This window comes from Brachionichthys hirsutus, unplaced genomic scaffold (genome assembly GCF_040956055.1).
Source record: "Brachionichthys hirsutus isolate HB-005 unplaced genomic scaffold, CSIRO-AGI_Bhir_v1 contig_795, whole genome shotgun sequence".
NCBI classification, from domain to species: Eukaryota; Metazoa; Chordata; class Actinopteri; order Lophiiformes; family Brachionichthyidae; genus Brachionichthys; species Brachionichthys hirsutus.
The window spans coordinates 82,550-109,136 of record NW_027180477.1 but is presented as its reverse complement, the minus strand read 5'-3'; the positions used below and the strand labels follow the sequence as shown (position 1 = coordinate 109,136).

The 26,587-nt window shown below is 40.0% G+C and overlaps 1 protein-coding gene across 1 annotated transcript in view; it reads left to right on the top strand.

The window, feature by feature from the left end:
• The first annotated feature begins 12,640 nt into the window (after positions 1 to 12,640).
• adgrb3 (adhesion G protein-coupled receptor B3) overlaps positions 12,641 to 26,587 on the top strand; it is a 91,323-nt gene continuing 77,376 nt past the window's right edge. Inside the window, exon 1 of the mRNA XM_068758676.1 lies at positions 12,641 to 13,394. Within this exon, the coding sequence (XP_068614777.1) occupies positions 12,641 to 13,394 (754 nt within the window). The remainder of the gene's footprint in view (positions 13,395 to 26,587) is intronic.

The window sequence follows — 26,587 nt, the reverse complement described above, 5'->3', positions numbered from 1 at the left end:
AGGACATGAAACCGAAAATACTAAAACGGTTTCTCTAGTTTCGTTTCTGTTGTGCATCCTGTGTGATGACTCCCAGGGGAATGCCAGACTAATTGTTGTTGCTGATATTCACCTATTACCTCCCATCCCATGCCCTGGAACACTGCATGTTTGATCTTACGTGTTGGCTTTGCCTGCATGGTGCATAGTGTGCTCTGGATAGGGAGAGTGAACAAAGGCAAGCATTAATTGGTGGCACTGGATCCCCAGCTTTGTACCTGCTGTGGGCCCATGCCATGCACCGGTGTGGTAAACCCATCATCTCTCCAATCCACAATCTCCTCTGACAGGGCCAGCAGCACCAAGCTCCTGCTTATCATTTATCATCCCTGCAGATTGGCTCGTGTAAAGCACAACAGGCTGATGGGTCATCCTCATGCTGGGGACCTGGCTGAAATAAAGCCGTGGTGAGATGTCGGCATGATTGGAGCACACTTCTAATGAATCTAACACGTCATCGTTCTGCAGTATAAGTGCCTCAGACAGTTCCAATATCGTATTAGCACACCTGCACAGGCCTCAGGAGGGAAGAATAGGACTTCTTAGTGGTGTTCCCCACTAATTCCCTTGGAGATGTACACTAGAGATTACCCCATTAATATATCCCACCGCTCACTGGGGGGCGGTTAGCTCCCCTCTAATGCACAGCTGTAAGATACCACAGGTGGTAGCAGAAAGCACCCTGGTTGTTTTTCAGGACTAATCGGACCAGTTTTGTGGGTTTTGTTGGCTGTAATGACACACGTGTGGAGTGGTGTGAGCAAATCATTCGTCCCATTCTGAGTGAAATGCTTGTGTGCTGTTAAACCAACACTCCGCATCTTCACCTCGGTTCATTTCTTGTGGCTGTCTGGAGTTGATCAAAGGATGGTGGTTGACAAGCCATGATTAAATGATTCTCCTTTGTAGTTCTTATGATCTTGGGCAAAGCCATAAATACACACTTATGAGCACAGACTGTTGTCCTGAAAAGGTCAAACCCACCATGCTAATAAATTATAAGGCAAACAGAAATGAGCTGCTCTATGAACCAGGGGGTGACTTTGTTGACTCATGGGAATATTTATTTTCTCTTCTAAAGATTAATTAACTTAATTCCATATAAATCCAAAGATGTCAGATTCAATATTGGCTGGTTTTCATCTGCTCCAGAAGAAATATGGCATCAAACACAAGACAGGATTCACTGTTGAATTGTATAGAAGTAATATGCAACAGATTTTAAAGTGGATTTTTATCTTAATAGAAATAACTTTTGTATTTCCCTCTTTGACATCCGTCAGCTCAGCTGTCTCTGTTACTCATCTCCCGGGATGGACGGACTCTGAAAGGTCCTAGTAGATATTGTGAGGTGAGTGAATCGTGCCAGATACTGTATTTCACCGGGTTTATTAAAGTGCACAAATAATCATTTGAATGGCATTGTTAAATAGCACCTGGAGGATTTCATTATTACAACCTTTAAAATTACAATTTAATTCATGCTGCTGCCAAATACTTTGTGAGTGTTTAAAACCCCAGCTTCCCTCTCTAAAGAGCAAATTCAAGAGCAAATTTTTTACCAGAAGGGAAACACGCAAGATTCTCTAAGTTGTGTGGTGTGACTGAAATGCGCTGTCTGCTTGTGTTGACAGAGGCACAGTTTACCATTACCATTCATGCTGTTGAAAGCAGCTCTCTGGCCAGATGTGATCAGTGGAGGCAGTGTCTCCCTCCAGCCCAGATTGACAAGCCAGACCAGACTCAGGAGATGGATATCACAAGGGACAGCTGAGCTGCCGGAAACCAGTGGCACAGACAGATTTCAGCCAGCCTCATTACAGTGGACAGGTTGATTCAGGCAATCGCTTCTCACTGGAGGTTGACTCCTGAGCACTATTTGCGTAATACAGTGTACAATGATGATTATAATATAGTTCCCTGGCATAAATGTTAGGGGATGTATGAGTTGTGACTGAACAAGTGTGAGGATTTATAGTTAGATGTAAACACATTTCCATTGTGCATTATTTCAGACAGGCAACATTAATCAAAGGTAATGCAGTGACGCAACAAATTGCAAATTCATTTGAACTTTGAAGACTTCATTCTCAAACTGCATTGCACGTTTAAAAAATTATAAATGAATAAATGCACCAGATCAATTATCATCCATGCACTTTGTCTGTATTTCAGTATGCTCTCATGTGTCTCACTAACCGTGAAAAGACCATAATCTCGCCACATTAATCTTTATTATTCAGTAGCGCCACAGAAGAATTTAAATCACCAACCATATATTCAAGGTCATGCAATAAAAAATAGAAGGAAAAATAATAACATTTTACACAGTTTAATAAATCATAGTGTGTGTCACCGATCAAAATGTAAGTGGAACACTCAATATTGATTGAGATATCTTTATTTTACTTAATAAGACCATACTGAATACATATTTCATAACACATCCAAAAGCACTAAACGGATTCAGATGAAAAATGTTGCCTGTTCACTTCCTACATTTTCTATGAATCTGGAGATTACGTATCCGAAGGCAATAGTTTCCATCCAGTGTACATTGGGAATACAAACTACACAAGACAAGTAGTCTTCCTCAAAGCTGCTATGGGAGGAAGCAGATCACTGGTTTCAGATGAAATGCACATGTGCACTGAGTTATAGAAGACAACCACATTACACACAAGACAAAATTAGGAGAGATGTGTTCCCTTACATTGACAACATTAGCTTTAATTACATTTTTAGTTTCCTAATTTCTCCCTTTCAGTCATCCTGTGCAACTGGGCCAACACTGGTGGCATAACCTCCTATGACTCACTGAGCTCCTCCTTCTCGATCTAGTTGTTCACGTTATAAATATATCAATAATTGCTCTCTCATCCCCGTAGTCTTGTGCTCTTTTCCCCCTCTGTTTGTCCCTCTTTGTGTCTCAGTTTGCAGTTCCTTTTATTCGTGGCGATGCAGAACCTGGACTGTCAATCGCTAGTATTAGCATTTATAGCTTTATATAGCTCCTTAGTCAGTGGTTTCATCAGCAGCCTATATGTTGTACATCACTGGATGGAGTGTAAATACATTATGTTTTTGCTTGCTCTCGCTCGCCCTCTCTCTCTCTACCCAACAGGCCCTAATAGTCTTAAGTTCTGTTCAAGGTTTCTGCCTGTTAAAGTGAAGTTTTTCCTTGCCTCCGTTGCCGAAGTGCTTGCTCTTGTGGATCAAGTTGGGTCTTGTCTTTCTCTGCAGGTCTTTCCCTGCACCTGTAAAGTGCCTTGTGATAACTTTCTGTTGTATGGCGCTATAGAAATAAAAATGAATTAAATCGAATTGATTAATGCAAATATAACCCTGTCACTTTTGCAATCTGGAATAATTTATTTTATTGGTCTGCATAACATACCAGTAATAGTGTCACAGCAAGTTTTATTAAAATAATAATAATTATTATCTTAATAATAATAATAATAATAATAATAATAATAATAATAATGATAATAAAATCATGTCTGCTAGTGAAAATTAGAGTTGCGGTTATGATGACAAATTATTCAGTGTTTGAAATGTTTCTTATCAGTTCATTTGAGCGATTATGAAATAATTTCCATCTCCATTGTGTGCCAGGGAGGCTAATTATTTTATCATAGCAATTTTAATTAGCTACATCTCAGAGCAGTCCAAGGAGTTGCAAAAGCTGGCCTGTATGTGATGCTTTTCACAGGAAGCTTGACACGAAATAATGAAAAGACACAGACTGTAGAGGATGTTTATTCCATGTTTTACATAAAAAGGTGTCTTAGTTACTCACATTATTTGATATCTGAAATATATCTTAAAGGTATAGGATTATAGAGCTTCAAAGATTATACAATTAATCAATAATATGTCTATAGCCTGCATCAGTCTGTGGTTCCATTAATCTTCAAATTGCAATTTAAAAAAATATATATTTCAGTAAAATAATAAGGAAAAATTACAAACAAGTAATTACAAACACAGTCATATCTTTAGTAAATCCAGCTCTGCTGAAACTGAAAAAATACCTGAAATTTATGGTGAAGTCAATTTCATTTCAGTAGAGGAGGCATTAGTGCTTAAACTGGATGTGAGTAGATGCGGATTGGAAGGAGATTGTCTTGTTACTCATGATTGAGCTTTCACTGCATCCTATAGAACACAATAGACATGCTGATGACAGCGACAAAAATATAACATCTACGACTTCAAATTGTTAGTGTTTCAGTTCCGCCCCATTTCTTGATCACAGGGAAAAATAAATGATAGATGGACAAATGAATGTGGCTGATGATTTCTTTGAAATATAGTTTTCTATCAGAATTGATCATTACCAAGGTGATCAATGATCTCTTTGATTAGCAAGGGCACAGCTCTATATTCCTGGTTTTTCCAGAGCTCTTTATCAGCATGATTTCTCTGTTTTTTCTACTAAATGAATCACACAGATACAGATCAGTCATCCGTAGTTTGTCCCCTGTACAATAAAGAACCCTCATGAAATGATGAAAATTATGATTTTCTTGTCCTGAGTGGGCTGTTTCATGTTAATTGACACCAGCGCTTGTAAAATAAAGCTTGAGTGCGGTAGGTTTACGTCTGCCATTCAAAGTCACTGTTAAAGATGGAGTTTTAAAGTCAGAAGGATTGTCAGTATGCAGTAAGTAGGCAGTGGCTCATGGAATATTTACACAGCCAGGGATGGGAGTTTGCTGGATTCTAAGGCATGGTGGTTGGAACTGCATTCAAAGGAAACAGATAAAGGCCCTGAGGATTCGTGTGGTGCAGTATTGTCTCTAAAAGAAGAAGAAAAAAAACCAGGAACAATACTGTGAAAAAGGCATGGAAAAGGCAAATAGAAATGTGAGGGGAATGTAAAGCAGAGCTGTATGCACCAGATTGCGATAGTTTGGGTCACACATGCATGACAGACATTAGATATGTTTTCTGCAGGATAAAGAAATTGTGCGTGTTGAGATATTTACATACATGCATACAGGCATTTACAAAGCTCAGTAGCAGTTTTCCTCACATTTTTCCTTTCTTGTTTTATAATAATCTTCTTGGAAGTTATCTGAATTTTGCCTGGTTTCCACATGTAACCAAAATGAAACTGGTTTTAATTCATGCTTATAATGAACCATTTGGTATAAAAAAGTGATTCTGTTGCAAGGAGATTTGGTCTGGATCAGTGATGTCAGCAGTATCTGTTTGAAGTGAGTAAACAGCAAGCTGTTATATTTAACTTCAAAAAGACCTGAGAAGGAAAATCATGAAAAATACTGATAGGAAGTGCATTTTTTTTTTATCACGGGGATTACGCGACTCTGTCAAAGTCCGATTGGCTGTTTTGTGATAGAGCAACCACTGATGACGCAAAAGTCCAATGGAATGTTAAATTAAGAATATTTCTTCTCTATTATAATAATTATCCATGTTATGAAGCTCATTTTTCATCAATAAATGTCAAAAACATGATCAAAACAACCAAATGTTTATTTTCAAAAGCACCAGGCATTATAAGAAGTACATGAAACAATTAAATTACAGACTTGAGCGCCTCTATTATCCTCCAGGCCTCCCTGTGTATCAAACCCAGCAAAACCGTGAACCTCCTGGCTGCTCGTGTGTGTTTACATTGAAGAATCAGCATTATTATTTCCGCCTGAACATTCTGCTTATTCCAGACATATTTAAAGCCTCTGAAGCAAGACGACATCCATCTCCCTCTGATTGTGAATACTGCATCCACTCTTGAGAAGCTCTGCTTATTTGAATGCCGGCCGCTTTGAATGGGTGCCTGCTTGCTCAGCTGTGCAGTTAAAATAACTTTACAGTGATTAATTAAAGACAACATCTACACTATTTGAGCACCCAGACTCATTTTAAGCATCATCATCTTTACTCTATAAACGCTCCATTGTTGGCAGGCTGTCATCAAGTAAGACAACATTTATTTAGGCATAAAATCAAATGGAATACAAATTCCAGTCATCCAAATTAACAAGCCACCTTCAGATAAAACCGGACTCCGATACAACCCCTGGACTTCATTTTCTTTATAGACCCATATGCATTATCAACGTCACAATTACCATTTTAGCTTTCATTTCCTTGCTGTAAGATACAACTGCATGGTTTAAAAGTAGTGCAGTGGAGGTGATATCACCCTTATACATCATTTTTACACTGTTGACTGACTTCGGATTCCCCTGATTACTGCAAAGACGCTGTAGGATCAGCAGTCATATTTCACCTGCAAACACCACGTAAAGCAGACTCTGATTGGTGTCTCTGAGAGAGATGTTCCACAGTGGACATCAGAGTGCAGCATGTCAGCACACGATGTGTTTCACTTCATTTATCAGGCAAGGTTATCCCAAAGTTCAAGTCGGGTTGTAAGTCAAAAGATTGTGGCGCAGCTAAAGTTCTTTTAATGGCATGTTGCATTCCTAAGTGTCTCAGAGTTTCTCACTCGATGTCACAATGAAAGCAAAGGATTAACAATATTAATGTCATTTTTAGAAATGTGTGTGAACCTTTTTAAGCTTTATCGTAAAATAAAAAAAATGATGTTGCTAGCAAAAAAAAAAACATTTTGGTTCGTAACGCATTTGGCTTGCAAGGATTACCTGGGAGTCGAACACTTTTTGACAGTCATTGATTGCATCATACAGTAAATGTACATTTCCCTTTGCACTCATTTGTATGCCATACAGGAAGAACTGCAAGAATGGCCCTCAGCACTTAACCTCATCTCAGCATCGGTACACTGCAATATCGGCTACAGTTTTTAATGAAATATGAAAAGAAAATGGAAAACAGCCCATGAAGGGATGCAAGAGAAGTGGCCACACTTTCATTTGTTAATAAAGTAGCACATCATTAGTGTAGTGATTGAATCGAACTGTAAGACCCAAGCCTGCATACGCTGATAGTGACATCAAATTGACGTGATGCATGAAATACATTACTGTAAGCAGGAATCCATAATGCAAATAGTTTGTGTGAGTATACGCAGTCATACTCACAGTGTTTGTTGATATCTGTGCTGATCTTCACTATCTTTGTTTTGTAGACTTATCATGCTAACATTGTTAACACTGTTTTAAATGCATAAAATATACAGGTTGATGGGAATGCAATTCGTTTAGAAATTTGCTTGTAAACAAAAGCATAATCCGTTTAACATTTAGTTATCATATATAGCATAAAATGTAATCTGATGATATCCCTGTATGTGAGGTCAGTGGATTACCAGAGATTTAAAAACTGTCTGAGGTCACTGTTCACCTGTGAATTCTCTAACCAGTTGTGGAGACATTTCAACTGATCTCAGCTTCATGGAGATGCTGGAGGAACAGTCATTGAATTAATAAATTCAACACAACTCTATGTTGAGGGAACATTGTTAACTTTCTATGTTATCTTTATCAATTTATCTATATTTAAATATGCAAAGCTGCACCAAAGGAACAGCCTTCAGAATATACAAGCCGGTGTATAGCATATTATGACAATTTATAATTTAATTTTGTTTTATATTCAAATTTCCATTTATGAAGCCACCATGATTTTGTTGACAAAAAACATTAAAATGCCACTTTAAATACACAAGTTCTATTTATGCATTAATCGTTCGTACATACAGTTGGGCAGATGCACGCTTCTGCAGTGCAATGTGTTGGAAGGAGAAAAAAATAAGAGCATCGCTTTAATGATAACAACACAGCCTCGGATCTGACTATTAAAGAAAGATACCATTCACTGGAATACCAATTTATTCAACTACAGTTGGGGAAAAACACAATAATTCAGTACCTCATGGAAAATGGCTTTCAGATGTGCTCGTCTGGAGTTTTCCAATAACTCATCCAGCAGTGATTAGCACAGAGAGGAGCCCATTATTGTGTCTTCTGACAAATGTAACATGTGGACTACCTGGTGCTGGCTGAGTCTGAATGCATTTGACTGCTGTGAGGAAAATCTCCCTTGTCTGCCTGCTCGTGTTGAGGGGTCTGCACTGCCTGCATGCACCGCTAACTACAAAGAATAGCAATCATTCTTTTTCTATCAGAATGAGGTTCATATATTCTTAGAGCAGTTATGCCATAATGATTCACAATGGTGGGTTAGAGCCAATAAACCAATGTTTTACACATGATCAATAGACTGGTGCTTATCACGTTGCATCATATTTTGTCATGGACGCGAGCGAGTACACTGTTTGACTGCCATTATATCAAACAGACTGTTTTCCACACACATATCCCACGCATACACTTGTAGCAGTAGCAGGCAGTAATGGCACTATACTTTATTACTTTATATGGGGTCATGAATAATTCTAAATTTATGTGCTCAAACAGATTCTTCAGTTGACAGAATAATAGGAGACTCTACAACTGCTATTTGATGAGAAATAACATCACTTCTTTTAGGGATTCAAGCAAAGGATCAATCGATGTGTTGTGTGTGCCTCGAGTAAACTCTGAGAAAGACATGCCATAAAGATATTTCAGAATATCTGAAACATATTAATCTATCTATAGTGATAATTGTCCATAATTATACCTCACTATTCTTGATTTAAACATGCTGTCCCTTGGACAGACCATGTGATGTTATTTGAATCATTTTATTCATCGCAGGGATTAAATATTTTACATGAGACATCACACTGCCATTGCACTGCTACGCACACCATTCCACCTTATAGCTGACACATTTCCACATGAACTTTATCTGTTAAACTACTTGCAACCATTCCAAAGCATGCATGAAGGGTGCCATTTAGATTCTGGAGACATCTTTGCATGGGAGACTGATGGCAGGATTTCTAAATCTTGGCAATTGGCCTCCCCAATAGTCAGTGGAGATATTCTTAGGGTTTTCACTGTTCAATAAGGCTTTGCATGAATTTTTTCCACCTCTCGGCTTACTGAGCCAAAAGCTCCCGCAGCACCAAAGTCTTCATTATGGCCATGGTAAGTGGGCTGGCTCGAGGTCACCCCTGATGTTCCACTGGCTGCCAGGGGAAGACCGGAATTAGAAAGCTACCGCTGTAACAGGCCATGACGACCAACTGTGCTGAATGACTCCAATCTCCTTTAAAAGTTTGGCAACAGATTAACAATGTTGTAAACATTGCTTGGAACAGGATGTTGGGGAAATAGACATGTTCCTTCAGATTATTACACTGCTGTGGCGGATACTGATATTCTGGAGCATTCTTTGGGATGGCTGGCTCAAAACAGTTTACAGTGAAACTTCTAGGAAATAAACAAACAAACAGGCTCTTCATTGCAGCATCTGCTCAGATGGAGCAAATTCAGTCAAGGCCGGAAAAACATGGCCCGGCTAATGAGAGTAAACTGCGTACAGCAAAATGAGTTGTGCAGCTGGCCCAGCCTTCCAAAAGCAAAAATAAAAAAGTACTTTTATAGAGTCAAATCGTGTTTTGATCTGAATTAAGCAGCGTCATGCCTGCCTTTTGTATACGCATATATTTCTAAATGTGGACCTCCCACATGTGTGAAGGTCATACACATGAATTTCTCACTCAAAATCGTAAAACTATAATTGTGAATCTGATGCTGTATTTGCACCTGATAAAATTGAGCTTTCACGTGAACAAAGACACCCACATTCCCTAACGGGAAGGCTGTGCAATCAACAGCCAATTCTGGTGACTGTGTAACTCCCCATATGTCCATCATGTTTCCATTCTTCCCGTGAATTCAACCAGCAGGCAGTGAAGGATGTGACACGACTGGTGCAGTATTGTCAGTGACCGACTAAAGATCCGAGATTAGTGGATTTAATAGACTCTTGGTTGTGAAAGGAATGTCTTTTTGAATGTCAGGGCAAGGAATGGGAGGGAAATCAATGCTGAAGCTGACAGGTTTCTTTTAGCCTGTCAAGTAAATGCATTTTTCTTCCTACCTTCATTAGAGTATGGCAAGTGGGCAAAAATAAACACTAAACAGGTCTGCACCTCATAAAGTGCAAGAACTTTAGAACACACGTTGCCCCATAAGCATTTGTTCTTCCAGCAGCATGAAGCCGAGGATCAGGAGAGCCTGCACCCTCCAGTGAAGAAACCCAAACAGCGGTGGTCGCCCATCAGGAGAGGAAGCCAAAAATGAGGAAACACACCAGCTCTCCTCTGATAGGTCACACGGGCTGTAAGGATGCCCCATCTCTTTCTCATGCACTTCCATTTCCCCTCACAAAAGAAAGAAAATAAAAGTCCATGAAATGATATTCCTGTGTTGGAGACGTGCGGCAGCAAAGCCCGGCGTGGTCTGTGCGCAACTGAGAGGGTCCAGTTTAGGGGGTTGGGGGGGGGGGGGGGGGGGGGCTCTTTAGAATCGCATTAAGTATAGGCATCGGTGGAGAAAGAAAGAAAGGAAGAAAGGAGGAGGGCAGGGAAGAAAGTATTGGCGGTTCCAGACGCAGCGGCACTAAGACGCGTACGTGCGTGCGCTCTCTGAGCGGCTGACTGCGTGACGTGATATTGCAGCCTGCTGCTCCCGGAGCTCTGCAAGCACCGAGCAAAGCGCGTCTATTTCTCTCTCTGTTGTAACTCACAAGCCTCCACAACATTTTACATCCACCCACTACAGATCTTTTTTTTTTCTCCCCTCCCCGCTTTTTTCAGAGGGAGGGTGCGCGACTTGCGGGAGAAAACAGAAGTCTGTCGTGGGAACAGCGACGTGGATTCAGCCGAATTATTTTTCATGGTCATACTGTAAGAATTGTTATCTTCTTTTCATCACTCCAAGAATTATTCCGACTCTTTGTGTGTCTCGGTTTTCTAACCTCTCTCTCTCTCTCTCTCCCCCCCTCTCTCTCTCTCTCGCTGGCTGGTGTGTGTTGTTGCGCTCCGTTTTGATGGGAAAAACCCAGAAGAAGAAGAGGAAGACGGGGGGATATGAGCGGGCAGCCTGGAGTGTAACGCATTTTATTTTCATTCATTGAACCATCTTGTTGCGCCGCGGACTTCTATTGCCAGGAATGGGGAGCATCGATTCATTGGAAGGCTGCAGAATTTATTTATAAAGGATGTGGCCAAGTATGTTGGAAAAATAGCCATAGCTTCCGCAGTGTAAGGTAAGGTTATTGTTATTATTGTAAATATTATTGGTGTCATTATTAATACATGGAGCGAGAGAGAATTCACCTGTCAGTCAAAGTTTACCATCCCCTTTCTACCGTGTCTGTTCAACGTGATGCCTTTGAAGCTTCCGTCCCCTCGTATTTTTTCCAGGGTGATGCTTAATAGACGATTTTTTTTTAAGTGTCGATCTCTCTAAGAGGCAGAAATCACTTTAAACCACTGCGCGTTCAGCCGCCACCGCATGAGATTTAGACAGTCTCCAGATTCTAATGTCCCCTCGAGACGAAATTGCTTCGAAAAGCACCGGCAGCAAAAATCAGCATCTCTTGAAGAGCAGTTTCCCGTCTCCAGAATACTGATTTTCCTTTTATTTTTAAGGTCTTGGGCATGAATCTAGAGAAATCCCTCGGATTCCCTGCGACCAGAAGCTTTTTACCCGTCGCTGCTTCTAAAGATCTTTATGTAACACGTTTTATTATCCTATAATGCGGCGAGGAGCGCAGCTTTCACCACCCAGAGGGGAATAAGTTAGGAACATGCACATGTATAGAATCTGGATGATGTCTATATGCAGTTTACTTGGGAAATTAACGCCCCCACACACGCGCACACACAGTTTTAGGGCGCGCACGTACATACGCACGTTGTGCTGTGACACTGCTCACAGCTGCATTGCCTGTAGGATTAAAGCAATCAGGACATCGCATTGAATTCTCTCTCTCTCTCTCTCACCCATTCTCTCGCTCGCTCTCGCTCTCTCTCTCACACACACACACAGGCGCGCGTGCAAGCGCAATGGCACATAGACACACACACACTCACACGCTGGCTCTGTCAAATTGCATTGTCAAATATGTCAAGCCCTGAATTTCGGAGACGTGCAGGTCGTGTTGCAAAGACGCGCGGGAGGCGAGGAGGACAGACATTTTCAGCAGGAATTCGTCTTCCTCATATTATCTACGTGCCGTGTGAGGAAACAGATCAAATCACGAAGAAACAATAATAATTGGAGAAAGAAAGATGCGAGATTCTCGAGCGTCCCCATAAACTCGTGAAATCCGCACGGACTGATCCAGCTTCCCCCGTTTGCCTTAGATATTCTAATCTGCACGTGAACATCCCCAAGGATTCTAACATATCAAATACAATCTAATTCTGACTAAATGACTCACATTATTGCACCCACCTCCACTAAAAAAACAATGCATAAATAAATAAATAACAGCTGAAACAACCACAAGGTGGCAATGTTTGCACGAAATATAGGAATAACGACCGCAGGATGGGGATGCTGAGGCCAATGTGTCATATTTTTTTGTTTATTCCCATCTCCCCAACCTCTTGGTATTACCTCACAATACATGCATGAAGCTCATCTACCATGCTTCCTGTGTCCCTTGGTTTAAATATAAATCACTTGTGTTATTCTCTCCATCTCTCCATCTCTCCTTTCAGGCCAAATGACATAGGATGAAGGCTGTTCGAAACCTGTTGATTTATATATTTTCCACCTATCTTCTGGTTATGTTTGGATTAACTGGTGCCCAAGATTATTGGTGTTCCACTCTGGTCAAGGGGGTCATTTATGGATCATATTCGGTGACTGAAATGTTTCCCAAGAACTACACAAACTGTACATGGACGCTGGAGAACCCAGACCCAACCAAATACAGCATCTACCTGAAGCTATACAAGCAAGACTTGAGCTGCTCCGAATACTCTTTGCTTGCTTATCAGTTTGATCATTACTCACACGAAAAGATCAACGAGTTGCTGAAAGTCAATGAGTCTATAGTGTACCTGTGCGACTCCAAGAATATTTATGTATTTTTGCTGTATGACAAGAATTTCGTTCAACTACGAAGAGTTTTCCCATACGATTACAATGGATTGATGCCGCAGAAGCTCGATGAGGAGGAGAAGTCGATCGTGGAGTTTTTGGTGTTGAATAAGGCGAGCCCCAGCCAGTTTGGGTGTCAAGTCCTATGTACGTGGCTGGAAAACTGCCTGAAATTGGAGAAAGGGACGGTGGAGACGTGTGGGATTGTGTACACAAAATGCACATGTCCTCAGCACTTAGGTGATGGAGAATCGGAGAGTATGCTCCTGCTCAACAATGTGGTTTTACCCTTAAATCCACAAACGGAAGGCTGCTTGTCACCACAGCTACAAGCTGGGCAGATCTGCAATCTGAGTGCAGAAGTGAAGCGGCCCCCTAAAGAAGGTGAGTATCACGTCATCTTCCTTCTCTCTGCTTAAATAGAAGTACTATATGGATTACTGTGTAATGTCAGTCAAATGTGCATGTCAATCACTCCCTTTCTCTGCCCTGATTGCATGTTTGAAGTGCGATGGCCCATGAAACAAAGAGCACACATAGTTGAATAGACGGTAGTTGGCCCACAAATGTGTCAACTGCCAGAGGAGTTGGGTGTAGTAAAGTTCGCAGCGGCACAAAAACCAAACCTCCGAGGAGGCTTTCATTCAGTTAGACTGAATTCAAAATGCCACGTCATTGGTGTGAATTTAAAATGGCTGTTTTGTTTTTTTTTCTTTGTTTTTTTTTGACATCAGAACCAGGATAAAATGGCTGCAGACACAAATATATGATCTGTATGTTATACAGTGTCACCCACTCAAAGCCAATGTGGATATCATCTGTGTGATATGGGGTGAATGCCTGGGCTCATGGGCATAGTTATATCACACTGGGTCATGTTGCTCATACAATGCAACTTTTTAAATTTGTGAAAATGACTGATTTCAGAGTTTAGCAATCGCTCAAATCTGCAGCAACTGATCATTAATCCCAGTGTTCACGGCTGTTCTACTATACGAGGGTGCTACTTAGCCAGAGGAATACGACACATTTCACAGTTTGTTTGAATTGAGCAATCATTTATGTGTAGTAAAGAGAAGATGTGCATTACAAGTAGACCTGCTTGAAGCTACACTTGATGCCTGGGATTAAATGCATACATGTAACTCCTGCACATAACATGTGTGGTAAATGAGAAGGTCCCAGGGGGGGGGGCAGTGAGGTTACAAGGAATAGACGTAAAGAAGGTGGATGACTTCAGGTACCTCGGGTCAACAGTGCAGAGTGATGGAGAATGTGGAAAGGAAGTGAAGAATCATGTGCAGGCAGGCTGGAACGGGGGGAAGAAAGTATCAGGTGTGTTATGTGATAGGAGAGTGTCAGCGAGGATGAAGGGAAAGGTCTACAAGACAGTGGTGAGGTCATCCATGATGTACGGCTTAGAGACGCTGAGGAAAAGACAGGAGCTGGAGCTAGAAGTGGTGGAGATGAAGATGCTGAGGTTCTCCTTGGGCGCGACCAGGTTGGATGGTTTAGAAATGAGGCAATAAGCGGGACAGTGAGGGTTAGACATTTTGGAGACAAGGTGAGAGAGGACAGACTTCGATTGTTTGGACATGTCCAGAGGAGAGACGGGGACTATATCGGTAGAAGGATGCTGAGGATGGAACTGCCAGGGAACAGGGCTAGAGGTCGACCCGGGAGAAGATACATGGACGTAGTGAGGGAGGACATGAGAGTAGCTGGTGTTGGGGAGGATGATGCAAAGGACAGGGTGAAGTGGAGAAGGTTGATTTGCTGTGGCGAACCCTCATCAGTTAGTAAATGCTTACGTTCAGGTCAAACTGCTTCTGTTTATAAGTGTCACCATGCAGCAGGGGGGGGTTCGAGCAGCTCACACATTTGTGTAGCTTTTTCAATTACAACCGGGGCACTTCTCGATACAGAGCAAGGAGGGAAAGACCCAAAGGAATATGCTGTATATTTTAGAGGTGAGGCGCATTTACGCTGAGACACAGAGGAGGGGCATTCATCATGACTTACTGAACAAAAATTATGAACCAACCTTTATTTTTATTTTTTTAGGGAAAATAAGGATAGCTATCTAAGAGTAATGTGGAGAACAGGTGGCAGTTTTCTAATCAATAAGAGCAGGTGCACTTGGATTGCAGTAATTCAGTTTGTTTTACTCCTGCTGAGTGTTGCTGTATCACACGGTCCGAAGGCAGACGTATGACTGAACTCCATAATGTCACCATTTAATTTAATTCCATATCCGAATAATAAATATCACTAGGAATATAGCTTTGATTATTTTTACAGAAAGTTCTACAATCCTTTATAACATTTGACATTTTTCTATCAGGATGTTAATGACAGTTTAAGAGTACAGCTTATTTCTCCCCCCCCTTCTCTCAGAAGATTTTCCACAAGCTTCTATTTATAGGGTCAGTTGATGGGGGGTTTGAATAAATCCGTTTACATCTGGATAACGCGGCGGGGGGGGGTCACCGCTGGGTTTTAAAAGAGCACAGTGTCTCTTGCGGCATCCTGGTGATACAGAGTGGGTGTTGCCTATGAAGACCAAAGCATTACTAACCGTCGACAAGGGCTCCATTTGATAAAATCTGGCGCGTTTGATCTTTTGAGTTCCTGTAGAGGATGGCTTCAGACGATCAAAAGAAGCAAGGCGTGAGGTTGTAAAGTGTGGCCAAGCCACTGAAAGGCCCCGTCAGGGTCTGACACTGACTGACACAAACAGCATTTAAAAGTTCAAGCCCTTGACTATTTAAGGCAATTGTTTAGACAAAGAGACAGGCCTCAATCTTTGCGATCGTGGCATCTTGACAACCGCAGTGACACAACGACATCGTAAACTGCTCAGATGAGACATTCATGCAGTTGCATTTTGATCAAATTCAAGGATTTCATGAATCGAAGTTGCCAAACGTGGCGACACAGTGGTACTCACAGCAAAGCAGACTTCATTGTTTGTGTTTTGTGTATGCGTGGCTTTCCTCGCACGTCCCACACATGTAAGTCAAGTGGGCCGATGACTCTGAGGTGCCCACGTGACCGAATGGCTGTGCGTCAGCACCGTGATGTACTTGAGATGCGTTCCGGTTATTTTCAGCCTAATATAAACTCAGATTGGCTCCAGCCGGCGCTTTTAAGGTACACAAATGAAAACAACTGTTTAGGCAAAGTAAATGTTTTACTGATTCTCTACGCTGTCACAAATGTTAATTTCCCTGGTGCATTTAATTTGAATAGATTTATCAAGGGCATGAAGAGGCATTAAGTCACCATGCACATAACCACAAGCAGAGATTTTAGCGTATGCTCTCACAGAGATGCCAGCCCTTTCCCTCCAAAATCCTATGCCGATTATATTTTATAATCCTTAAACTCAGAATGTACTCTTCACATCATCCAAAAAATGTGCTTGGCTCTGGGAAGTAAGCATGATGATGTTTTGTATCTAACTCTGGGAGTTTGAACTTGCTTGTCTTTTTGAAGGATCATGTTTAAATATATATTTTTTTCATTTAAGTAAAAAGTACTTTCCTTATGTCTTTCAAGGGATTCAGTGTAAATGGAGCCTCAAAAAGTGGACTTACTTTCAATATTGCTACGAAAGAGTGTAAAATCAAACTCTATGTTCTCTCTAATATCGCCACTGAAAAGTATTTTGCTAAGTTATTTCTTTTATTATGAGGAAGGTGTTGTTTTGTGCAAACATTATTGTCATTCTGTCAGATATCTCCAATAACTCATTTCTGGCCACGCTTCCTATTTTCCAAGTTGTTATCGACTTGGAGTTAATAATAGAGAAAGATGACACATTGTGACAGTGACAGTAAGACACTTGCTGGAGATAAGTATATGTAATTCATTTCAGACCCGATAACGCTACATAAATCGCAAAGTATTTAAAGGGCGGGCTTCTAAATTCATTGTTAGTATAAGAAGTAGGTCAGAGAAAACTGTGACGTTACAGATTTGAGTCCTGTTCCTTCATTTTTCACTTAAAAACAAACTTGAATTGATTTAACATGCACTAATACATAATTAAAAATACGATATAAATATATTTTCTTTATTCCAATTATCCAGCATTATAGAATAATTTTTCAAGTTGGCCCCCATGAAGTTGACAAAGCGGGGCAAGAATACAAAACCTATTTGCAACACAAATCATTTATCCAAGAAAGAGCCTGAACTCAGACAAATATTTGTGAAACTACAGATGTGTATCTGATCATTACACTTTGTGATGACATAACCCATGTGCCATGTGGCAAATGGCAATAGGATTATATTGGCAAATGAAATGTGTGTGAAGCGTTCTAATGCACTGTCACCCTCCAACGTTCTGAGCACTGCAGCAGCTCAGCCTCGCTGCTGCACATAGTGAGGCCTTTTATTCACTTTGGATCTCAGTCAAGTCACTCAGTAGTCACACTGCATTATACTCGGCCCCATTGTTCAGTACACTTGGAGGCCATTTTAGTTCCAATTCAGTGAAGGAAAGAGTTCATCTTAACAGCTCAGAATATGTTTGTTTTATCTTAGACATTCATTATTTGTCTATCTTGTCTTACCCCCCCTAAAATCCCACGTTAAATTATTCTACCTTGTAGCCTCTGTAAATATCATTCCCATGCAAAGTGGTTGGGTTTTATAATTATCTTCTGTGTCTTTTCTTTTTTCTAAATTCAATTTTCCGAGGCAACTCTGCTGAAAAATGCAAACGAAAGTTGCTGCTGAATGACAAGGTCAACACGAAGAGAGTGATAGAATACACGACCCTGAAGAATCAGTGTGAAAGTGCCAGCTATCTTCCTTTCTTCAATAAGTGCGTATTAAATTTTGCCTATTAAAAAAAGAATGGTGCAGAGTTGAGAGCTATTAAATTTAATGCTTAAATCAATTACACAGCTTCAGTTTCCCCAAAAATGCTAAAATGAGGTCAAAATTAAATCAGAATATGCAAGAATGTGATTGTCAGGATAAGATAATGGAGTCTGGATGTGAGCGAGTTCTTTTCTGTGCAGAGGTAAAAAATACATATGTAAACGGTGTATTCTTCTGTATTGGCAATAGAATAATTACTAAGCATAATGACAATTATATAAATTGATAAATGCAAGAGCAATCAAGTAATCATTAAGTGGTGATTAAACAATGTTAAGTAACTTTGATCTACAGGGACGGTTAGTAGGACAATAACTGTCTGCAGAGGTTCCCATTCACACTTCAACGAAAAACCTTTGTGTGCCGCAGATTTTTTGTGATAAACAGTTCTGGACTGCATCTCCGTGTTTGACACTTAGAAATTATGACTTCCTCCCACATTGTTACTTAGAATTTCCCTTGTATAAACACCTGCCTGCTGTTCCAAGAACCAAAGAATGTGTGCCTATATAAGCGAGATGTGCTCACTGCCCTTGGCTTCAGCCGGCCAACCGGTGTTCTGCTTGTATGACTGAAGTCCTAGAGCCCTCGTAAAATAATTGGAGACCAAACTAACATGATCATGTCTTTATTATACATTTATTTAAATTAAAAGAAAACTGCCAACACACTTCAAATGGCCCAGGTCCATTCCTGGGGGTTTAAAAAATCATGAAGGTATGATGTGACTGTCATATTACACAGGCATAACATCACAGAAACTGCTGCCATGTTTAGAGTTCAGTTTAATCCACTCGTTCTGTCACACATGGATGCAAATTGGCTGTTTGGACCAAGAAATATCACAGTTTTCCAGCTATTACAACATTATGATGCAAATGGAACTACCACAGGAGGCCTGATATGGTTTTTATTTTGCACATCAATGCAAGTTAACGGATTAAGAAGATAAAACTTGTGCTTCTGCTGTCATGTATAATATCAAATGACACTTTCTGTTAATTGCATCATAAAAGCCCCTAAAAATCCGTTCTTCCCAATTAACTTCCTCGAGCAAAATATGGGGTCTGAAACAAACAGCATCGGCTTGAGGACTGGTGATAAAATAAAAAAGAGATTCAGATGCAGATAACGTGATTTACTGAGGTTCATTTTGCATGGATTTATTACTAAGAGCTCCGTTTCTGCTGTGTGACAAACTCGCAGTGATAGCCCTCCCCAGTCTGTTGAACTACAGACAAGGCAATTCATCGATGTGAGGCTGGAGCAAAATCTGAAATAGTATTTTAAAATAATTTACTTAATTAATGGCTTTCAAACACAGCAAGCTTTATCGATAGTACAAGTATTGTTGACTGTATTGTAAAAAAAAACTGCACTAATAAAATACTTTTCTTTTTTTTTTTTTATGTCTCTCAAATGCACATTTGTTATGTTAATTTCTGAATTAAATAAAGTCAGATTTTTGAGAGCTAATTTTGTTAGGTTCCGATTAGGAACAAGCAGGAATCAGGAGCCCAAAATGTGGAGAGGCACGAAAAACAGTTTAAAAGTCTTTAATAATGAATGACTCTGAGAGGGGACAGACTGGAAGTCCAAAAACCAAAAATGTCAACCAAAAATCACAGTCGAGATAAATATACAAAAAAAGGCACCTAACCTTGGCGGAGACTGGCATCACGGAGCAAAACACAAGAATCATGGCACGGGGACGGCACAAGAGACTAAGCATAATCCGGTGAGCGGCGATCGGGTGAGCAGTGATTTTAAAGCAGTCGGATTATGGGAAGATGAATCACAGGTGTGTCTGCTCCGCTCTGCCAACCTGTCCTCCGCCACTCCCACTGCTGAAAGAGAGAGAACAGAATGAATGAAGGGAAATACCCGGAACGCAAATGATCAAATAAAACTATCAAATGCATAACCCTGACAAATTTGAATCTAAATAAAGTTAAAGGATGTCAGTATTATTTATTTAACATATCTCTAATAGTGTAGTAAAATTGTACATGTGAGTCAAACTGTTCTAAATTATGATCTTCTTTTATCCTATACCCGATATGTCATAATTTAGGTCATAATTGATTAAGTTTGAGCTCATTTTCAAAATGTAACTATTTATCATTTTGAATAAATGAATGTCTGAAGAGCACAGAACAGTAGAGTAATATTCCCTAAATATATAAAATATTATTTAAATGTAATTATATTAAATATAATGGAGCGAGCAGGTATTTCACGTTTATACATAACATAGGTGTCTTGAGTAAATGTAGCTGATGTTAATTTACAGCACACCATTGAAAATTACACATTAAAGCAAAATAGAAGAAAGACGTAGAACTGCACTGTCCCCATCTGCACCACCTACGTTTTTAACTTTGCATCCTTCAATAGATTGAATTATAATAAAAACTCTAACACTGTCGTCTCTCATCTTACAGCATGAATCACAACCAGAACAATGGCTTATGTAATGCAGGGTTTAATTCTCTGTTGTAAGGCAGGTGCACCCCTCCGTAGCGCTGCCTAAGCCACAATGAAACATGAATGTATGATTTATTACAATGCATTTCTCACCTGTATGTATGTTTCCTGCAATGAATTCCAAACAATGCTGGGTTTATATGCTCATATATCCGTCAGATGTGTGCAGCTTAGACATAAAGCTGATAATATATATATTTCCTTACAATGAACGGTGGATCAAGGCCACTATCCAGGAGGAAACTGCATCCCTCCAAGAGTACATCAAGAAAATGGAAAAGGCAGGACCGAAAGATGGCACAGAGGCACTAATCATGGCAGGCCCTAAACACAAGATCAATAGAGGCCGGGGTCTCCCACACCAGACAGGATCCCAGGTGCAGGCTGTGCAAAGAAGCTCCTGAGAGAGTGCAGCACATCACAACAGGGTGTAAGATGCTGGCAGGCAAGGCATACATGAACATAACCAGGCTGCGGGCATAGTGTACAGGAACATCTGTACCTAGTACGGACTGGAGGCCCCAGAGCCAAGATGGAAGACACCTCCAAAGGTGGTCGAGGACAATCAAGCCAAGATCCTGTGGGACTTTCAGATCCAGACGGACAAACTGGTGACGGCCAACCAGCCTGACATAGTGGTGATGGATAAACTTCAGAAGACAGCGGTAGCGATAGGTGTAGCAATCCCGAGCGATAGCAACATCAGGAAGAAAGAACACGAAAAGATTGAGAAATACCAAGGACTGAAGGAAGAGCTGGAGAAAATGTGGGCAGTGAAGGCAACAGGGGTGCCAGTATAGTGAACGGGGCACTGGGGGCAGTAACACCCAAGCTGGGTGAACGGCTCCAGCAGATACCAGGAACAACGTCCGACATCTCCGTCCAGAAGATTGGCGTCTTAGGGACAGCTACGATCCTGCTAGAACCCTGAAGCCTCTGGCAGAGGAACCGAGCTTGAAGGAGACACCACACCGCCCGGGTGAGCAAGACAACAATTTTTATTTTAACAACACAGTCCGCTGTCTTCTGATGTTTATCCACCACCACTATAACACAAACACACGCACATGTGTGTGGGAGGAGGTCTTGAACCATTTGTGTTGATGAAACTGGGTGGAAGACTGGGGCATGTGTTTAGGAACTTTTTTTACTATTCCAATAAAGGGCTTTTTTCAGCATATTTTTTTAATTGCACATTAACTGCTTGGCAGGTTTTCTTGAAGCTTGTTAGATTAGGTTAATGATCGGAATTTAGATTAGGGTTTAATTTAATTAAAAGAGACAGTTAGGCCTTCACATCTTGCAATTTAAACTGAAGACCATTGGAAAGAACTTGGCCATCTCATTGTTGTCACACTCATGCGAGTCATTGTTTTGCCCTAACTTGTGCATTGCATGAAAGTGATTTTTTTCTTTGTCAAAATCTCCCACTGTGCCGTTTCATCACCAACACCACCAACACATGCTCATCGTGAAACATTTCCATATGTAATTACATGTTTTGCTTTGACGTTACAGCTTCCAGTGTCTATTTTGCAATTTATGAGTTAAAGATAACTGAGCCTTGTAAATCAAAGGAATCACCACCATTGTGCTCGTATTTCCTTTGACCTCAAAAAGGTTTCTATGTGAATGCAAACACAATAATGAGTCTCTGTAGATGAAGAAGACTGTCTCATCTTCTTATTATACAAATTAGATTTTCTTTCACCACCGTCATATGCATAATTCAGTAGTAAGCATTGGCATCATTTTTGATTTTCTTAATTAAAATAAAATAAAATTATATTGCATATGAGAAAAGAGGGAACACTATGAACTTGTTTCCATTCAATTCAACTACAACAGAATGTTGAATGACTGTCTGGTATCCTTGAGTGACAGCAGAAAAAATGGATCCAACTCATTATAAAAAACAAGTCTGGACAATGACAATAGTGATTCTTATATGGCGAATTCATTAAGAATCCTAAACCTTTCAGTGCAAGCTCATTCATCCTTCTAAGGAAACATTCATGTCAGTCCGTTACTGATTTACTCACTTCTGAAATTTGTGTCTTTTGAGCTCTTGCTGTGGATGAATGCTGTCAGATGACTGGAACATTTCTGCAAAAATGTTTTTTCTTTTTTTTTATTAAATAGGCACAAAACAGCATATTCTAACTTTTATGCGGCCTTGGATAAAGTGGTACATATTCATCCAGCCCCTGCTGTGCGGGGCTACAGACGTTAATGTAAATGATGCGCTGCTTTCAGGCTCTCAGTTGCATGTTCCTGCATTTCAACCCAGTTAGATTTGGCCTGTCACCGCCATGGCTATTTCAGCCCACAGAGGAGCGGCATTTGCATAAACATCCACCCACAAAACCTGGCAAATGACTCTGTCACTCAAAGACACTGTCTATGTGGTAAAGTGGAAGCAAAAATCAAATTTCTGTCCTCAAGGGGCTTCCATAACTGCTCCCACTGGCAGTCTCTCTGCAGAGAATGGCAAGTGTCCTCATGTAGCTGTAATTGATGCTGCCTTTAAACTCACATGTTATGCTGTGATCTAGGCCAGCATGCATACTTAACCAGTGAGAAACAATATAATGTAGTTAATTTCTTCAGGAACCTAAATACTGTAGTACTTAAGAAATTAAAACAGAATATTTCATTTAGTCAGTTATCTCAAGCACACGAGATAAAGGTGAAGGTGAATATTCAAAAATTCACATGGTGTTCCTTTAATCCAAGATTGTATGGATTAAACAAATACTTTATCCTTACATCACAATGAAGGGAATCCAGACTGGTTTGTCAGATTCAGGAAAATCCAGACTGACTTTTATCTATTTTTATGTCCAGGTCTACCGCACACATTTTTATTCAGTGCCCTCTTTTCTAGTAGATCTGTATTTGCAGGGTTTTTTCTTCTTAAATTAGAATACACTAGAAGTAATGAGGATGTAAAAAAAAAAGAACAAAATTGAAGGCTTTCACTTTGATGTAAAAACACAGCCGTAAACAACTAAGGATGAGTGAAGATGAAAAACAGTAAATATAGTAAGACCACAAGAATTACATCATCCAAAATAGGACTTACGAACATTAAAATGTTTATCTAATCATGTTAGGATTTTGGCAAAACGCTTTTGTTACAAGAAAGGTGCATTATTCATATTGTATATAAAGGGGGGACTTTTCATACAGCAGCACAACTGTTGTTGTTTTTTTTACAAATGGCAAGTATAAAGTTTATAAAGTCGTATTAACTAAGTTTGATGTGAAATAGATCTCACTTGTAACGGTACAGATAGAGTGAATGACAGAAGACATAAAACACAACGTATACAAGCCTTTCTGCTGCTTTGCCGTATTGACATGGTTTATTCAAGCACTAAAGTTTTTGGGTTCTACAGAACTGAAGAACACGGTTACAAATCACTCCAGTGTGCTGCTTGATTACTGCTGTTGAAACAGCCACTTAGCTGAAATCAAGCGCAGGACTTTTTGGCAACCTTTGTTTTTCAGCTGTTCTTTAATTAAGGAGTACAGCTGTTAATTATGAATTCAGAACTCTGAAGGAGGCGCAGCAGAAATGCTTCACAAAGCCATGATAGCATATTACAGCAACGGCCATCACTGTGATGGCTGACATTTGCTTGTGCATGGTTCCATGCAGCATGTGAGGTTATTCCTCTCCGCTCACTGTCTGGGGAAGTAAAGTATTATATAATATGGAATAAGAACCAGAAATTAGAACTGCAACAATCTTGTGCCAGATTCGCAGCTTGTTTACAGCACTCTGTCCTCCATAGTCTTCTTCTCCTGACTGATTCTATTTGACTCTTCCCCTGCAATAATTGTAAAATACTAGAACCTATAATTAATTCCACTTGGTAACTATGTTTAAAATCCTACTGTAAATAGTTATTTGGATACTTGGTCACTCAGTTGGAGTTATATTTATATGTCACAGTTAATTCCATGTAACATCCATTTGTTTTGCATTTTTAATTCTTATTTTAACATCCTGCTCTCAAACAGGATACACAGGTCTGTTTTCAGGCAAGAAATATGAAAATTCACAAATTACTTTCAGTCCTATTTCTTAATATCATGTGTTAGATATTCCTTGAAATCATCCCAATATCCTCATCCCGTTCATCTCATTTGTTTGTTATGTTGATGTTTATAAAGAACAGGAGTCACAGGCTTCGGCAGGGTTCATCTTCTGGGGATAATGAATGTCTGTATCAAATTTCACTGCAATTCACTGATTGCTTGGATATATTTCCTCCAGGACAAACATAGTCGTTGCATCATTAGACACAACGAGACAAAAATCAGTCTCAGTGTGTGGCGTTAGCAGCAAGAGTGGTCTAGTTGTCGTTTTAGAAGATTAATGCTTTGGCTGAAGGAAACCAGCATTAAATGTTAGTGATAACAAACCATGGCCTCCAGCATCAGAGTCGGGTGCTTTGTTTTTGGACCTGGATGTGAATGTAGCTCATTTATCCCTACTTGAACAAACAAGGCATGCTTTGTTTGTCCCTGAAAGGACAGGCTCTTTGTTTTCCAGTATAAATTTAGCAGCAAGCTGCAAATAGTCAAGTGAAGAACTAGGTTTTTTTTTTGTTTATATCATTGAGAATGTGTTGCATACGCCTTCCTAATATACTCTCAATGGCTGCATTAGTGTGGGGTCTTTAATCCCAGCAAAATGTGCAAATCACTCTCCCCCAACTTGGTCAAATCATGCTGCAGGGAAACCTACATATATTTTCTGTCAAATACAGAAGACACATCAGATAGCTAGATGTTCTCTGTGGCATCATATGGAAGAGAAAAGGCTTACAAAAACAGGAGTAATCATGAAATGTGGCAGATAAATCAGAGGCACTCAGAAGACAGCCTGAAATTGCTGAATCAATAGTCACGCACCACAGCAGGTTCCAGACTGCCCCGACCGGCTCTGTCTCAATAGAGCATCAGTTGAGTTTTAGGTTCTTTACTTTATGGCATCTGGTGTGAAATTAAATGTATCTGCAAATAGATCCCACAACAAAAGAAACTACAGCCTATCTGAAATATAGAAACAAATATTCAAGTGATATTTTGAGAAGGTATGTCAATCATATTTTCATAGATCACATAATACCTTCCCAGAAAGTCTACAGGAGCTCAGGTTTGTGTCACTTCACGTCTTCATTTTGATGTAAAGAATGTCCACAGTTCAATGGTTGCTTGGAGGAAAATCAAACCTTAATCACGACGAAGAGCTGACTTTTATGTGAATAAAGCCTGTGCATTATACTGTATTCTGACATTGCAGTATCAAATGAGACTTTAATTCTGGATTCACCTGTCGAAGACAAGAACTGGTTTCATAAAAATCTCCATCTGTTCTTTGCTGTCCTGTAAAATGTCCACCCATGACTGGAAGATGCAAGAGGTTTAACAAGCATATGATGCCAACATCAATGTTCCTCCTAATACGAGGCACAGCTTTGACTATAGATAACTATAACCATGTTGTTTCAAGTCAAGTATTCATCTCCAATAGACACGGCACCTTGACACAATAACTGATGACTAATTGTTGATTATAGGGATTTGACATCTCTTTCATTCGCCAGCTGCTGATCTGCATTCATTTGATCATCTGCTGACAAAATCAAAAGGAGAATGTTGGTTTGATTTGATATTCTATTTATCCAACATTTATAAAAACTGATTCTCTTTCCTCCAGTTTTGCTGTCTTGTGCTCAGTGTTTGCCACTCGGCATATGATGAAAAACTAACATGACTGCTATGTAAATTGTGCGCTCAGGTCATAATCGATTTTGTGTTTGATTTGGTGCATTCAAAGACACCTTTGTTTCCGAAGGACACATAATAGATTATCTCTCTGTCTGAGGCAGTTCTGCAAGCCTTTGATTTTGTCTCTTTGATACGTCCGTTTATAAAAAAGAGGTCATGTCCTCAGCTGATGTGTGTGCGTGTGTGTGTTTGTGTTTTATTGATATACTAATCATTGCTGTAACTAATATTTTTTTTATTAAGTAGATTTTTTCAAAAGTTTTATTGCAAATTAAAAATAATTACATTTGGAATTACTAGACTTTATAATGGTGAAAGGTCAAACAGTTACATGCACGTGTGCAAATGGTATCCAAGGAAACCATTTTAGTAAAGGCATTATCATCCAG